Raw genomic sequence first — 17872 nt, 5'->3', positions numbered from 1 at the left:
TGGTGACCTGACTACACATATGCAAGAGGTTTTATTTAAGTCAAGTTGGAAATGTGTTGATGTGTGAGCCCCTACACAAGGGGGTGGGCACGCAAGCCTTGGGCACGGTATGCTGGCTTGAGCCACAGCCAGAAGACCAGTGGTACTGGGCTGGGTGAGTGAGGGAGAGAGAGTGGATGTACTCACCATACACACAGAATCCTGTAGATTCTTGTCATCCTTGTAAGGAGTTTGAACTTATTGCACTAATTGTATTGGGAAACATGTGAGGGGTTTAAGCATAGGAGTGGCTTGGTAAGATGTGTGTGTTATGAACAATTGCCATGGCTGCCAGATGAGAATGGAATATAAGGAAGTCAGAGGGAAGGGAGGAGACAGAAGCTGGAACCACCATGATCCAGGGAGAGAGTGTAGCAGATGGAACAAGGGAGATGACATTTACCATGGAGAGCAGTCATTTCCATAGCTTTGGTCTATTTGTCAAATATGGAGTGTCTGCCTTATGTCGTATTACACATTCAAATAAAAAAGTCCATTATACTGATAGGGTATTTTTCTCTAGGTGTGAGCTCTAATCAACCTTACTGATAAAGTTGACCTAATCCTTTAAAAGACTCTGGGTGCTACAAGAAATACCAGATTTTATTGTCTTATTTCCTCATTCTGAAGTTTCATGGATTGATTGATTACCAAGTGAATATGAACACCGTGCCAAGAGCTGGGCTTGGAGCTATAATCCAGCTAATAAACACTCCTCTCTCTAAGGGCCAAGGGTATTACAACAAAAGGCATTTCTAAAAATGACAAACCTCATAGCCAGGAACACCTGTTGAAGCCATCGAAAAATGCTGAGGAGGACACTATTTTGCCCTGAGAGTTTCTGCTGTTATCAAACATTGATCGGTTAAATTCACCCTCAGTGTTTTAAGTTTTCCATAGCTTTTCAGAGTTGCCTTTCTAGAATTCTTTATATTTGAGTTTTCATTTTTTTCTTACAACCATCTTCTTCAGTGCTGTTAATATATATATATATTTGTTAATATATATTTTAAATTCATTTCAATGCAACACCCAGTCCTCTACAATTAGGATTTACAAACAAAACTCTGATCAGAGCATTCAACTTCCCCAGTGCCTCTACTTTTCAGCACCAGTGTGGTACAAATCAAACAGCACAGGTAACCAAAAATATTCAACAATTAGTTCTTTGATGACACTTTTTCTCATAGACAAGCACAATAAACAAATCTACTTCAAATATGGGCAAGCTGTTACTCCATTTTATTAGTTACAGTTTCTTCAGCATTGCATGTAAATAAAATGGTGATTCTTCATTTCTGCCATGTCCCTGCTTTCTCTCCTGGCAGATGGCTATACCACAGATGACATTGAATTTTACTGGCGTGGTGGTGATAAGGCTGTCACCGGAGTGGAGAGGATTGAGCTCCCACAGTTCTCTATTGTGGAGCATCGTCTGGTCTCAAGGAATGTCGTCTTTGCCACAGGTGAGTCCTGTGTCCACTCACTGGCTGAGTAAACAGTGATGGTCTCCTAATGAAACTGTGCAACTGAATCACAGCACTGGGTCACCCAAAGATGTACCACCATCAGTAATTGATCATCTTAGCTATTCCTTTTTTCTGTATCTAAAGGGATTGATAAACTTTGATGGGAAGGAAAAATCACCTGACAAGGAGATGCACTCAGGGGCTGGCTATTGAGAAGTTAAAAAACTAAGGGTGAATTTAACCAACCCATGTTTAGTAACATAAGAAACTCTCATCTCTGGGCAGATGGGAGGCCACTGATGGCCTTGGAGGCAAACAGGAAGGTAGGAAAGAAGGAAGGAAGGAAGGAAGGGAGGAGAGAAGGGAAGAGGAAGGAGGAGGAAGATTTGAGGAAGTGGTGCTATTCCCCTCCCAGAATTAAGAGACTTTCTGCCACTTCTGGGGTAGCAGTCAGCCTTGGTGGTCCAAGAAGTTGCCCCAGCCTCAGTTAGCGATGCCTCTTGAAACAAGGTCATCTTCTCCTGATACTATCTGGTTAAGGTTGTCCTGGCCTGAGTTTCATTGTCGTCTTTATTTCAACTGTCTGAAGACTGAGAAGGCATGTTCTGCTCTCCTGTCTGAGGTTTTATTAACTTACAACTATATGTATTTTAATTTGTGCACTGCTTTCTTGTTACCTTTGCATTCCTGCTGAGTGCCATATATTGTGATTGAGGTAATAAATAAAAGCGCTTTGTAAATTGTAAAGTATTCTAAAGACCACAAACCCTCGGTTGAAAATGCTAAATAGAGGCAGAGCTGGAACCTCCCATCTTGGCTTTCTCCTGTCAGTATAGGTTGAACAATGACAAGTAGGTCGCAGTTGGCTTTAGTCCTGTGAGGGCATTCGTGAAGCCCAGGGAAGGTCTATTCTCTCCAACTGTTGTCTCTGACTGGAATGCCTGTGACCCAGAGTCACCTGCCTCCCCTTCACCTGGTCACCTCCAACTCATTCTTTAGTTTAATTTAGATGCCACTTCCTCTGGGAAGGCTTTTTGATCCTGGCCTACACACCTACACACTGCTAACCCAGGCTCAGTTAAGTGGCTACTCTGCATTCCCGTAAGACTGCACTGACCTTCTTCTAGCTCTGCTGTACCTCCCTCCTCAAGGATACATCTCCACTAGGACGGACCTGTCCTGGCCATGGTTTACCCCCAACTCCATCCCCACCTTGTGTAATGTCTCACATGTCCTAGGCATGCAGCAATAGTCCCTGAGTAAGTGAACCATGAGTCAAGTGTCAACTTCCCTCCTCTCCACCCCAGCCTCTAAGAACCACTGGGACATGCCAAGTATAGACAAAAGCCTGAATATTTAAGACACCAATCAGGTCCATTTTTATGCAGTGCCTCTTTATCCTTTGTTGCAAGAGGTGTGACAAATATCCCTATAATCACTAGAGGCACTCATCTCGCTGGGCAGTAAGATCCAGCAAGTACATGGCCTTATGATTAAGGAATGGTTTCTACAACCAAGAAATTTGCCCTGTGATGAATTGGATAAAATGATTTTTCTGCTTTTAACACAGGGATTCAAACTTCCATGCTCCAGGTGGTATGAGCAAAAGGTCTGCTCAGAACACAAGGGTAGTTTTCTCTCAGTGGAATTAAATGCCCATGCCTGCCTTGGTCTTGAAAGTCGCTGTTGTGGCCATTAGTGTGCTGCCATGAGGATCTCTTACTGCATTTTTATGCAACCCCATCAGAAAGCTGGATGAGGTGTTAATGGAGGCTGCAGTGCTTCCATAGGAAAATACAACCACTTAAAATGGCCTTCCTGAATCCTCTACCACAGAACCACTCAGGGGCAACTGTTTTCTAAGTGCAATCTTTGTCTTTCTTTGAAGTATTTATATGGTAGAAAATATCCCAAACACATCTGGAAAAAATAGATACTACAGATGTGGGGGATAGTATTTAAACTGTGCAGAGAGCCATCAGCCGGTCAGAATGTAGTACAATGTCTTCTTCCTACCACCTACCAAGTTCTGGCAAGATATAAGCCAAGGGTTCCATATCAGTCAGTTACAAACCTCCCAACCTTCAAAGAGGTTTATATTTATGTCTCTTTATAGTGTATGTCAACTATACTTCAATAGTAACTTTTTTTAAAGAACTTGTAGTTTAAAATTATTCTAATTGGACTATTCATGAAAAGTGGCATAAGCCACATTGTTTAAAATTTATTTTAAACTTAAATATTACACTAATTTGTTTTCTTTTCCACAAGTGTTCTGAATTAATGAGATTTTGATCAGCTGACTGGATTGAAGAATTCTGTAGCCTGATAGAATTCTTAAAAAAGGGGTTAATTAAGAACAAATGCTCTGGAGGTTTATTTGGACCAGGCAGAGTCCATAATGGAGGATTTAGTGTGATTGTTTCCACCTGTACTTCAGCCTGTTGGTAAACATGGGGCAGCCACAAGAGTCTGCAGGACAATGTGCGGAAGCAAGCCTGGTTTCGGGAAGCAAGCAAGGCACATAGAGTACAAAATTTCAGGACATGTTCATGAAATTTTGTGCTTTACCCTCCTTGCCCTTGTCCTGCCCATTGGGGACCTTGTAGAAAGCCCTTGCTGGGATTTCCCACAGGCAGCTATCTTAGTCCATCCCCAGGGTAACATGGGTTTGCAGGCTACAGGGAAGGGAACACCCATAAAACCAAGTTATGAATATTCACTCAGCAATTGGCATGAACTAGGTGTGGGGCTGAGCCTGGCATCAAGGAGAGAAACAAGGAGTGTCTGGTCCCCTGGGATTTCCCATTGGACCTTCATGTTTCAGTGATGTTCCCCCTATGATGTCACATAGTCTATTAGTAAAGGAGTGTTTAATGGGAATCAGTATGTACAGAGTTTAAAAACACAGACGCTGGAGCCAGACTGTTGGAACCTAAGTCCCAGCTGAAACTTTCTAGCAGTGGGACCCAGGGCAACTTATTTAACCACTTTGGAAAAAAAGAGATATTAATAATATCTATTTGGTTGGTTTTTGGGAGGATTGTATGAGTTAGTATAAACAAAAAGCCTAGAATAGTACCTACATTAAGCACTGATTAGCTCTCATTAACTAAAATATGTGGGATCAGGAATGAGGCATATTCTGAGGGGTCTGAGAATAGATACTCTAGCAGCTGACCAAATCTTTGCATATTAGAAAATTTATGACATTGTTCTCCTGGACTATTGGGCTCCTAATGGCTTATTGGAGGGTTTTAAGAGTAGGGGTTGTCTTAGATGCATATTTGTATCCCAGTGCCTAACCCACTCAGCAGTTTGAAAACTGAATGGTTATTGAATTGAGGAAAGAAAATCTGATGATCATTACTAAGTATGTAGTGAAGTGTAATTGAATAATTTCTGTAAAAGAGATTTTATACAAAAACAATAATATTATATATTCAAATATTTAATGTACTAAAATATGTAATTTTTTAAAATCCACATAAAACCCCATTGTACCTGGGAGGAAATGGAGTACACCTTTGCCTAGAAAGAGGGAGCTGTGTTCCATAAGTGTGTTTTAAAGACAATAAAGAAATGACTGAGATCATATCAACAAGTAATTATTCAGTTCCTACCGTGATTCAACACATGGTTTTTGGGAAAAATCAACCCCTTTAAACTTGAGAGAAAATGAAGTAAGACTGCATTACTATAACTTCTAACCACAGCAGCATGCTATATTATAATTTATAGCACCTTGTTTTAAACATTTTTCACTAATGTCCATTGGAGGTTGGTAGTGGACAAATAAATTAGCCCAAGTTAAAGTTTAGGAAAACCGATGTTCAAGAATAATAATAATTTGACCAAATTTGCATAGTAAAGCTAGAAAGGATCCTGATTAATCCCCAAGTTTCCTAAGAAATGGGAACCCCAATACATTTTTGACAATGATTTTAAAAACTAGTCTTTTATGCTTTATTTTAAATGATCATTTTCCACACTTTTACACGTTAATGTTATAAGGGTTCTTACAAAACAGGCAAGTACATAGTTGGGATGACAAATAATGTCCACAGTGCCTGCCTTTAGAGTCTATGCCACTCTCTCTTTGATATGCCTATACTAATGGGCCATATGTTCCTGATGAACAGTGCTTTATGCAGGTCTCTAAAAACTGATATTGGGATTGGAGGCCACCAAATTCCTAATCCAAGGTGTCAAGAAATGTGCCTCTGTTTTCCTGTTCACCTGCACTTTGCTGCCATATTAGTAGCTGAGCAATACCGTTTTCATGAAGCCATTACCCAGATCCAAACACTTTGATGATTGGCCTTTGCAGCATGGGATTCAGGCTCCTTCACCTTATATCCGAGTGTAGCACTAACCTGTCCTCCTCAGTTTAGATCACAAATGTCCCCAGCATGGAGGCTTCATGATAGTTGTTGCATCTAACTCTTTTTCTCTCCTCCAAGCATAGGCTCCCACATTCTGCCCAAAGACTTTTGTTCTGTTACAGCCCCCATTTGATATATTTTCTTCCTGTTTTTCCTGTCCAAATCCAGTACATTTTCAGTGGACAGTTCAAACACTTCCACTTGGCTTTCCTTGAGAGGGTCTGTCAGTTATCTCTTTCCTTTGGGAAACTTTGACTCACACTTTGACTGTATCATTCCTTTATCAACTGTCAAACATTATTAATTTCTGTCAAATATTGTTACCGTCATTCTCATATATGTCAGGCAAGCAATAATGATCTTTTGAATTAATTTATTGGTTCATAGCCAGGTGCTCAAGATTTTCACAAAATGCCCAAACCCCAAATATAGATTGTTCTTGAAAGTCAGAAAAGAGAAAAAAGAAAATAAATTATTCTCATTAGGCTCATTGTGTGTCATCCACTATTTCAATCTATTGGATTTCTTGGAAAGTCCTGGATCCATAATAAACAGTCTTTCTTGATCCAGAATTATATTTAAATTTTTTATTAAAGTATAGTTGACACACATTGTCACATTAGTTTCAGATGTACAACATAATGACTTGACAACTTGCTATACATTATGCTATGCTCACCACAAGTGTAGCTGCCATCTGTCATCATACAACACTATTATAATACTATTGACTATATTCCCTATGCTGTATCTTTCATTGCTGTGACTTATTTACTCCATAACTGGAAGTTTGTACCTCTCACTCTCCTTCAGCCATTTTGTGCATCCCCTACCCCCTTCTCCTCTGGCAACCATTAGTTTGTTCTCTGTACTTAATGTGTCTGTTTCTGCATTGTTTGTTCATTTGTTTTATTTTTAGATTCCACATATAAGTGAATCATATGGTATTTGTTTTTCCCTATCTGACTTACCTCACTTAGAATTATATCCTCTAGGTCCAACCAAGTTGTTGCAAATGACAAGATCTCATACTTTTTAATGAATGAGTTTATAAAATGAGTACTCAGATTATTCTTTGGCACCTACAATCTATAGGATGAAGCCAGACCTGAAAACATGCATGAGTAAGGCTTTCTAAGAAAAAGGAGGCCAAATTAAAAGGGATACAGAGGGACAAAGAGAAACAATGCAAGGAAGGGGGATTTTCTCCCTCCTGCAACTTGTTACCTAGATATGAGATTACATGGCATTTTCTTTCTGCTCTAACCATTAAAATAAAAAATATATTTACTATACTCAATGTATTTCTATTTAATGTGTCATCTACTTCTGTAAGACCCAAAAGGGATCTATGGTAGAATTTCAGGAAATACTGAAAATGTGTTTTTTAAAATAAGTAGAAACTTATGTTAGTCTTTGAATTTTTTTTTATTGAAATCTGAGAAGATATTGGCCTTCTAAATAAGCCTTTGGGAATAATGTTAGAAATTTTTACTGAACTTAACTTTTAACCTGCCCTACATTGATAATCCTTAATCATTTAAAAGTTGGGGTCTAGGAAAATTCTCTCAAAAATATTTAACAAAGCTAATGTTATATCATCATAATCTAATTACTGAAATTAAACCAGTGTCTCAAGCAGGAATTTCAATAAAGAAAAGATTTTCATTTTTTAAATCCAATTTCTGTTTAAACAAAATAAATATACATGTGTTACTGAAGTATTTGGGATGTGCCAAAAATATCTGGCTGAATGTCCTTAAAGAAAACAGATCCCAATTCATTAAAAAAAACATGTGAGAATTTTAAGTAAATTGTCAAACTCCGGTTTTAAAGACTTCTAAGAGACTCCAATTAAGCAAGACATTCCTAGGAATGGTTAGAATTTTTCTCATGCTTTATTTTTTTTTATATAGAAGCATAGATTATTTCTTTTTTACTTTAGTGATAACTTTTAAAACCTTTCTGTATGAACACATATAGAAAATTACTTAAAATATAAATGTAGAGCTAAGAGAATTATCAGAAAGTGAATAATCTTATAACTGCAATTAGGTCAAAAAGTAGAACCACAAAATCCTCACAATGACTTCTCATTTCCTCACCTCCCTCCTTCTCAAAGGAAACCACTATCTTGTCACAGTATAATTTTGTGCTTTTGAACCTTATTTAATGGGATAATAGAGTTTTAATTAATTTGTGACTGTCTTCTTTAACTGAACATTATGCTTATGAAATCCGTCCACGTCACTGTCGTTCATTTATTTTCATTGCTATCCTACTGTGCAAGTATACCACATTTTGTTTATCCACTCGACTACAGATGTAGATTTATGACTAATGCTACTATGAACGTTCTTGTGCTTGTTTGTGAATATATGCACAAGCAAATGTTGAGTGTATACCTGGAAGTGTAATTGTGAATGTTCAAGCTTAATGATTATGCCAAGTTGTTTTCCAAAGTGGTTTTACCAATTCTCATTCATACCGGTAATGCACTAGGGTTTCTTTTGCCCCATAACCTTGCTAGCATTTCACATGGAAGTCACTCCTGGGTGTTAGGTGGTATTTTTTGGTTTTAACTTCCATTTTCTGAGTAATAGTGAGATTGAGCACCTTTCCTTATTGGTTATTTGGAGATCCTCTTTTGTGAATTACTTGTACAACTCTCTTTTGTTAATTATTTGTCATTAATTTATTTGAATTATTTATACATTTTAGGTGCAAGCTTGTTATACATTACAGCATGTTACAAAAATGTACTTTTTTACATTGAGACCCACAGTCCACCTGACTTTTGTGAGTGGTGTGAACTATGGGTCAGGTTTTATTATTTTCTGTAGCACCATTGCTTTGCAGCAACACATTTGTCATAAATTATTTTGTATGTGCGTAGATCTGCTTTTGGACTTTATATTCTTGTACCATGTGTTTATTTATCCATCTTTGTACCCCTTATCTCACAGTGTTAACTACTGTAGCTTTAAGTAGAGCAGACACTTCATTTATTATTTACTCTTTATTTACTATTGACTTGATTATTTGGGGTGCTTTACTTCCTTATAACTTTTATAATCAGATCATTAATTTTCACCTAGAAAATGGTTTGTCTCTTTATTAGGAATGCCTTAGTTAATTTGGGGAAAAGGCACATTATTGTAATTTTTCCAATCTGATATATTTTATCTCCATTTATATAGGTCTTTTTTATTTTGTAGTAATAACATTTTATGGTTTTCTGTATAAAAATCTTGCACATCTTTGTTAAACTTTTCTAAATGTTTGATATTTTCTGATGTGATTATAGATGGTAAAATTTTTTAACATTATTTCTTTTTTGTTGCTAATAAATAAGAACACAATGATTTATTATTGAACAACCTTGCTAAAGTATTTATTACTTCTGATAATTTATATGGAATGGTTTTTTTATCTCTTCCCAAACACTGCCGAGACCTTTGTGCATCTTAAATTGCCATTTCCTCATTCTGACTTATATATGCTATTGTCATTACATATTACAATTTTATACGTATTGACAACCCCGTATGATACTTTTAGTGTTGTTAAATGTTCACTTGGATATAATTATAAATGTCCTCTTTGTTATTCATTCTTTCTTTTATCTCCAAGTCACTATCTGTGAATGTTTCCTTCTGCCCAAAGAAATATTTTTTTTTCCTAAAAAACATTTAAAAAATATTTTCTTTAGCCTGAGTCTCCTGGTCACAAATTCCTTCTAGTTTTTTTTTTTAACTGTTTATGACCTTATGTCATATATTCTTGTATGATGGTTCTAGGAATTTAGGTTGGCATTTTTTTTCTTTTCCACTTGAAGATATTATTTCATTGTATCTAGCTTCTACTCTTTCTATTGAGAAGACCCTTGTGGATCTAAGATCTGTTTTTTCTTCCCCCTCTAGGAATTTTTTATTTTTTTCTCTTTGTTTTTTTTTTTTTAATTTCATTGATATTTATGATGTACCAAGATATGGTTTTCTCTGTAACTGGAGATTGTAGATCTTCCTGAATCTTTGGCTTGAGGTCTTCTAGTACTTTTGGAGCGTTCTCAACCATCATTGCCTTTGCTCTATTCTCTCCTCCATTTTTATTCTAGGATTCCAATTTTAATTCCAACTTTACAATTCCAACATTGGATCTTCCCACTATATCTTCTATATATCTCACTTTCCCTTTTGAAATTTTCCTTTTATTTTCTCTTCCTGCTTCACTCTGAAATTTTCTTCTGACTTATCTTTCAGTCCAACAATTTTCTCTTTTTATGTGTTTAATCTGCTATTATTATCCATGGGGAAATTGTGGACACAATTCAAAGTATATGATGATATCTTCTTTCCTCAGAGAGGATCTACTATGCTTAGCTGTGTCAGGCAGCTAGAGGCATTAACAATCCATGACAGGTAATTCTGAGTTCAGATCCAGTCCTTGTGTATGTGTTAATCCTTCTGGTTTATCTTTACTTCTTAGACAGCTCTTTGGAATACCTACTTGATGTGCTCTGTCCCTAGTGTCTGCTCTTTTAGTCCATGAATCTGTCAAATGTCCTACTTAACCTCTCATCTTTTCCTTCTAGAAAGTACATGTTTCAGCTACCTGAAATGTGGCTCACTTCTCTGTTTCTTTTTTCTCCCAGATCTTGGCCCAGATTTTTACTGGATTGCTATTTCTCCAGTGTCTTTGGGGAGATGTGTTTAAATTTTGTCCATTTTCTTCAAGTTGTTTCCAGTGGAAGTGTTACCTATTCTATAATACTTAAACACCATTAGTTTTTCTTTCTACTCCTCTTTATTTTTTCAGAAAAAAAAGTACCTTGTTTCAATATTTAATTCTTACTTAGTTTGGTCTATTAATACATGAGAGTAAAAAAGAAAAAAATTAGAATACCTTTTGCATTCACATTTTCAAAATATAATTCTGTATTTTTCCAGTAACATTATACAGAGGAAACACTTATCCCAAGTGTTGTAAAGCTCAACGGAGATCTAAGTCTTTGGTTGTAACAATAAAAAGCTGTGAAAAAAAAAAAAAAAAAAACAAGCAAAGCACTTGAATAGCAGTTGGTAAGGGAGTCAGGTTAAAAGAAATATTGCATTAAATTCATTTCAATAAATATATCTAGCTAATAATCAAAGAGCTCCTTAAATATCACTCTGGATACAGGATCACCAGATTGAGACTTCATCTTTTCTATTGGTCTTGAATGCATTTTCTGCTGACCAGCAAAATTTGGGATGTATTTTTTGTTTTTGCCAAATCTGAAATTTACTCCTAACTTTTTAGTTTTGTGTGAGCTAAAAGACTGAAGTTTTTGCTAGATACATGAAAAACAGATTATTTAATATGCTTCTTTAATTATCCCTTTTTTTTTCTGGAGTACATTTGGACTGATATCCTCTGGCTTTGTTTCAAAATACTTCTGCCAAGATTATAAGAAAGAAAAAGAGAAGGATACCAAAATGAATGATAATGAAACATTTCTGTTAAGATATGTGAATTTTCTATTTTTTAATCAATTTTCAAAATACTATTTTGCTTTTCATTTATGATTATGACAAATTGCAAGTGTTTTTAAAGTCTGCATGTCACACTGTTAATACATTCATTTAATTTTCTCTAAAGTCCATTTGTGAACTCCATGCTTTAGTAAACTAAAGCCCTGTGATCAAATAATTGTCCATTGGGTCTATAAATAACATCTACTATAGGTCTAGAAAAAAGTATTATATGAAATGTTAAAAGCAATTTTCATCTCTATCTTATTTATAATATAATTTAATCTTAAATTTTAGAGACAAATTCCCATTCTTTTTTCCCCCACTGACTTTTGTTAGAAGGATCCTAAGAGACAATTTATCTGTATTTCTCAGCCAATTGCTAATCCTTCAATCCAAAATGGTGGGCCCAGAGCAAGCTTACTGTCAGTGCTAAATGAGAGTTTAGCTCTCACAACTTGTTCTTATGAAATCATTTTCCTTTAAGGACTCCTGACCCATGAAATATGTCTCACTACAGAAGCCAGATTTCTTCAGAAAACATTGCCCCACATCTCCTTTGCAAAAATAATTCTCGACTACCTTTATCTTTTGGAATTATTTTTTAAACCTCTAGCACATTTTTTAAAAAATGCTCAATGGTAAAATCTCTTAGATTATAGAATCCTGAATGCAGAAGGCATCGTAGAGGAAGAAAAGGAAAGAAAGAAGCAACTTGTATTTATCGAATGTGTATTTGGGGCCAGATAGTATGCTTGTTACTTGATATAAATTAAGCTATTTAATTTCCAGTAGGTATTCTTTTTTCTTTATAATAGATTTATCAAAATACAATTTAGATACCATACAGTTCACCCGTTTAAATTACACAATTCAGTGGTTTTAGTGTATTTACATAGCTGTATAATAATGACTGTATTCACTTTCAGAATATATTTTTATCAACTCAAAAAGAAACCCTGTACCCATTAGCAGGCACTCCCCATTTCTCCCAACCCAATTCTCCTAATCCTGGGCTTCTTTTACTTAACATGGTGTTTTCAAGGTTCATCCATGTTGCAGCATATATCAATACCTCATTTCTTTTTATTGCTGAATAGCATTCCATTGTATGAATATATCATATTTCATTTAACTATTCATCAGTTGATGAACATTGGGCTGTTTCCACCTTTTGGGTATTAGGAATAAGGTTGCTCTGAACATTCCTGTACAAGTTTTTCTGTAGATATATTTTCATTTCTCATAGGCATGTACTTAGGATTGGAATTGTTGAGTCATTTGGTAACTAACTATATTTAACTCTTTTGAAGAACTTCCATAATGTTTTCCAAAGCGATGGCACCATTTAACATTCCCACAAGAAGTACATGAAGGTTCTAATTTCTCCATATCCTCACCAACACTTGCTATTGTCTTTTCTTAAATTGAAATATAGTTGCCACACAATTTTATATTAGTTTCAGGTGTACAACATAGTGATTCCACAACTCGATACATTATACTGTGATCACCAAATGTGTGGCTACCATCTGTCACCATACAACTGTTTCAGTACCATTGACTATATTCCCTATGCTGAACCTTTCATCCCCATTATTTATTCATTCCATAGTGGGAGCCTGTATCTCCCACTCCTTTCACCCATTTTGCCCATTCACCACACTTTTCCCCTCTAGCAACCACCAGCTTGTTCTCTGTGTTTATGGGCCTGTTTCTGCATTGTTCGTTTATTTGTTTATTCATTTATTTGTTTGTTTTTTTTAGATACCACATGTAAGTGAAATCATACAATATTTGTCTTTCTCTGTCTGACTTATTTTTACTTAGCATAATATTATCTAAGTCCATCCATGTTGTCATAAATGGCAAGATCTTATTCTTTTTTATTGCTGAGTAATATTCCTGTGTGTGTGTGTGTGTGTGTGTGTGTGTGTGTGTGTGTGTGTAAACCACATCTTCTTTATCCATTCAACTATCAATGGACACTTAGGTCACTTCTTGGTTATTGTAAATAATGTTGCACAGGGGTTCACATATCTTTTTGAATTACTATTTTTGTATTATTAGTATTATTAGTATTGGGTAAATACCGAGTAGTGGAATTACCAAATAGTATAGTATTTCTATATCTATCTTTTTCCATTGTAGTCATCTTAGTGAGTTTGAAGTGATATCTCATTGTGGTTTTGATTTGCATTTCCCCTAATAAGTAATAATGTTGGGCATGTTTTTATGTTCTTCTTGGACACTTTCTTCTTTGGAGAAATTTCTATTCAAGTCCTTTGTCCTTTTTTAAATTGGGTTGTGTTTTTTTGTAAACCTTCTTTATATAGTCTAGATACAAGATCCATATCAGATACATCATTTGCAAATATTTTCTTCCTTTCTGCAGGTTGTCTTTTTTTTAAGATTTTTATTTATTTATTTGACAGAGAGAGACACAGCGAGAGAGGGAACACAAGCAGGGGGAGTGGGAGAGGGAGAAACAGGCTTCCCGCGGAACAGGGAGCCCGATGCGGGCTGGATCCCTGGACGCTGGGATCATGACTTGCCGAAAGCAGATGCTTAACGACTGAGCCACCCAGGCGCCCCTGCAGGTTGTCTTTTTATTTGCTTGGTGGTTTCCTTTGCAGGTTAATAGTCTATAACTCTGATGAAGTAAAAAATTTTTTTTCACTTGTGATATTCTTGTCCTATTTTAACATAAGAAAACTTGAGGGTCTAATAGGACAGTCTGCTCCCAAAAGAATAAACCATGAGGCTGAAACTAGATCCTTTAGACACCCCCACTCTTTGCTTCACAGTCATGTGATACAACATTCTGGTTTTATTGTGGAGAATCAGAAGGAGAATCATTGCCTATTGAAACAATCTGAGAACAACTTTTTGAGCTCCGGTCCTGTTTTTCTTTCTTTCCGTGCTATTCCATATGTATCCTTCCCTTCATGGATTTTTTGAACATAAAATAATTAAGGGGACTTGTAAAGGGAGCAAGAAAATTACTAACACTATTTTTAATTTTAGGTTATGTTATAATGTGGAAAAGTAGATTATAAATGAATGAGCCCAGCATGATGAGACAGGCCATACTGACAAAAACCCAAGAGCATCACTGAGAGCTCACAAATCTTCTTAGGCAATGGTGGGAGAGCCCCTCACAGTGGCCACCTTAAAGAGGGAGAAGCACATGTGTATAGGTCAGTTCTGCTGCAGTTGCTAAAATAGTTTATTACTTTATGGACACATTTGAGTGGCTCTCTCCCTCCACAAAGGTGACACAATACTCTGTCCACATTTTTTATGAGTTCTTCAACAATATTAATGCTTTAGAGAGCAATATTAATTTAGGCTAGATTAAATATCCAGAGCCTTGTTTTTGGCATAACTTTTAGTGCATCTGGGGAGAAAAGGTTGAGATCAGCATCTTTGATAGGTAATTTTCCCAAGGAAGCCCTGAACTGGAACAATGCACTTGTGTTCAGGGACTTTTCCTCTGTCTGTTGGCTCAGCACCTACTTGGGAACCTGACCACATCTGCATTGGCACACAGGCTTTAGGGCTTCTGTGCCTTTCTGTTGTAATTTTTAAGCTTCTATTGCTGTTTTGAAGGCTATATCTTTGTGTAGCTCACTCACTACTTCTCAACTTTATTAACCACTAGCTATGTATGATCATATAGGGAGTTTTGCCATAGATACAGCATACATTATGGCATTTGCCCTGCAGTGTAAGGACTTTGTCTAACAGAGCTACAAGAAGACTTTTATGTGCTCTTTAGGATGCATATCAAATGCAAAGGCCTTGGCCTAGAACATTCTCAACATCTCTGAGAATTCTTGTGTTTATTAACATTCTCAGGTCTCTTTCTCATGGCATATCGAAAGGCTTTTCTTCATTTGGCCCAGCTGAGTCTTTCACCTTGAAGACTTTCCTGCTTTCCTGCCTGAAAAAAAAATTTATTCAACCAGGAATAGTATCTCAGTTCAGATGCCTTGAAACCTCTCTTGCATCATCAACTCTCATGCTCTAAAATATTTTTGTATCTCCAGCGGGCTCTTACCTCTGTTTACCAAGGTCAGTCTGTATGAGTCTCTCTGACATGGATTAATTGGAGCTAGTTGAGTGTGTAGACCCTCTTCTTTTTCATCTTTGTTGTCTGCTCCATTCACCATTCCCACATCTGGAGTTATGAGACTAGAATGGATAGGGCCTATGGTGAATGCCTAAAACTTGTTTTGATTTGAAGTGGCACTTCAGTTTCGACAAGTAGAATATATTTACTGGACAGATACATAAGAAAATGGTATGTTTCTTAATTTTCTAAGTTCTGTATTATGAAGTCTGGGTTATTCTAAGTTTTGTGTTATATCTTGGCAAATTTTCGGAGATTCAGGTATTTTTGAAATCAGATTAGTATTCCTTTCCTCAAGGTCTATAATGATCTTCTAAATGTTTGACTATGCATTCATGTCATTGGCCTCCATGTTATAGGGGACAAGAATTCCCAACAGCCTCAATTGTACTTCATTACTTAGGTATCAATATTTGCCTCTGTTGGGAATGGTTTCCCTGAAGAAGGTATACTTTGGGAAATATTAAGAAAGTTGACTTGAAAATGGAAAGTTGAGGAATATGGTAGATTAATTTTTTACTCAAAAAATATTTGCTGCTGTCCCTTGGGAGGGGACCAAACTGTTCTCCAATGACATAAGGATTGACAGTAAGACTTGCTTTAGACAAGGAAATGTGAAGGCAATTGAGTGTAGCACTTCTACCACAATACCCAGCAGTGCTCCAGATACAGCATAAGTGGATATGTAGCACAAGAAAAAAAAATCCTTGTTGTCAGCTACAGAGATCTGGGGGCGGGGGGATGGGGCTTTTGTTATTGCAACATAAACCAACCTTTCCTGATGAATACAGAAACTATTGTAAGTATAGTGGATATAGTGAGACATATCTGAAACAAGAGAAGCAAATGATAAGTGATAAGTAAAGCATGAGATTGTCATGAAATTGCAAACTATGATCCAACATTGAAGTTACTTCAGTAAAGATATTGAAGTTGCTGTGGGATTTCAAACTAAGATTCAATAAAGATATTGAATGTTTTGAGTATTATACTTGCTAGAAAGTCACATAACTAAACCAGATACTCCTATTTTCACGCAAACAGATGTATTTGTTGATAACCTATGATAGTTTAGACATTTACCTAGGTATCACAGTATACGAAAAATGCATCACTTCACAAACTCTGCCTTGGGGACTGTAGAGGACTGTAGAATGTACTAAGGAAGATCTTGCCTTGTTAAGTCGTTATAATTTTAATGAAAAAGAAAATGACTCAAGAAGGTAATGACTTCTATTTGGAGGAAAGAAGAAAGGATTCATGGAAGATGTGGCATTTGACCAAGGTTTTGGAGTGTGGATAAGGAAAGACATTTCTTAAGGAGGGAAAAGTATGCGTGAATCAGCAGGCACAGAAAGTATGGACAATTATTTTGAGGCAGTGAGGACACTCTTTGGGCTAAAAAATGGTCTACTTAATGAAGAGACATAGTAGGAAATAAAACTGAAGTTAATTTTGGGAAAACATTTTGGAGAAACTAAAATTCCCAGATGCATACTTGGACCTTTATAGAAAGCAGTGAGCCATAGAAGATTTTGAGTATGGGTTGACAGTGAGTGTCCATGCTGTACTTCAGGAATGTGTGGATGGATCATAGGGCCAGGGATCTGGAGATGGGAAAGCCGACAATGAGGCTCTGACCTGGCTCAATGGCACATCATACCAATGATCCACATATACATAAAATGTAATATAAAACAATAATAGAATCCATCAAACCTATGTCAAGGAAATTTTATTCCATTGATGGTGTTGGGAGGATTGGTTAGCTGTTTGGGGAATAAAAATCAGTGTACATGTACACTTCATATTGAACACTGAAACAATTACCAACCTTAAAAGTAGGTTTGTGGTTAAACTTCTATTGTGAACTTACCTAAGCCTAAAAACAAGTTTTAAAAATAACAAGGAAAAAAGAATGGATAAATTCTATATACAAAAAATTTAAGTATTTATATATCCCCCACTCAAATCCATTACAAGTTTTAAAACAACTGTGAAAATGCTTGCAGACAATACAAACAAGGATTAGTATCACAAGAACTTAAATGAATAGGTGAAAATAATAAGGGGAACAAAAAATGAGAAAAATGAATAAATAGTATAATCAGATCATTTATGAGCTTAAATACAGAGAAAAAAAACAGATATTTAGGAAGTATGCAGTTAAAGAAATTGATTGGAAAGGAAAATTTTTCCCAAAGAAATTAGCAAAAGTTATTTTTAAGAAATATTATGGAACATTGTCATGTTTACAAGGTAAGACAGACAATTCTATAAAGTGCTCATAGTGATGTGTATACTGGCATGATTCTTAGGCAAAGCAATTTG

The 17872-nt window shown here is 36.1% G+C and overlaps 1 protein-coding gene across 3 annotated transcripts in view; it reads left to right on the top strand.

Annotated features, from left to right (window-relative positions):
• The window catches only part of GABRB3 (gamma-aminobutyric acid type A receptor subunit beta3), a 468239-nt gene that overhangs the window by 425853 nt on the left and 24514 nt on the right, over window positions 1-17872 (top strand). For all 3 annotated transcript variants that reach the window (XM_088025217.1, XM_028087275.1, XM_028087274.2), the window contains one exon: window positions 1368-1505. In XM_088025217.1, coding sequence (XP_087881343.1) covers window positions 1368-1505 — 138 coding nt within the window. The remainder of the gene's footprint in view (window positions 1-1367; window positions 1506-17872) is intronic.

The sequence above is a fragment of the Eumetopias jubatus genome, unplaced genomic scaffold (genome assembly GCF_037043125.1).
Source record: "Eumetopias jubatus isolate StellerSeaLion01/CBP00866 unplaced genomic scaffold, mEumJub1_p1.0 scaffold_7, whole genome shotgun sequence".
NCBI lineage: Eukaryota > Metazoa > Chordata > Mammalia > Carnivora > Otariidae > Eumetopias > Eumetopias jubatus.
Note: the sequence above shows the minus strand (reverse complement) of the source record. Positions and strands in the feature narration are given on the sequence as shown.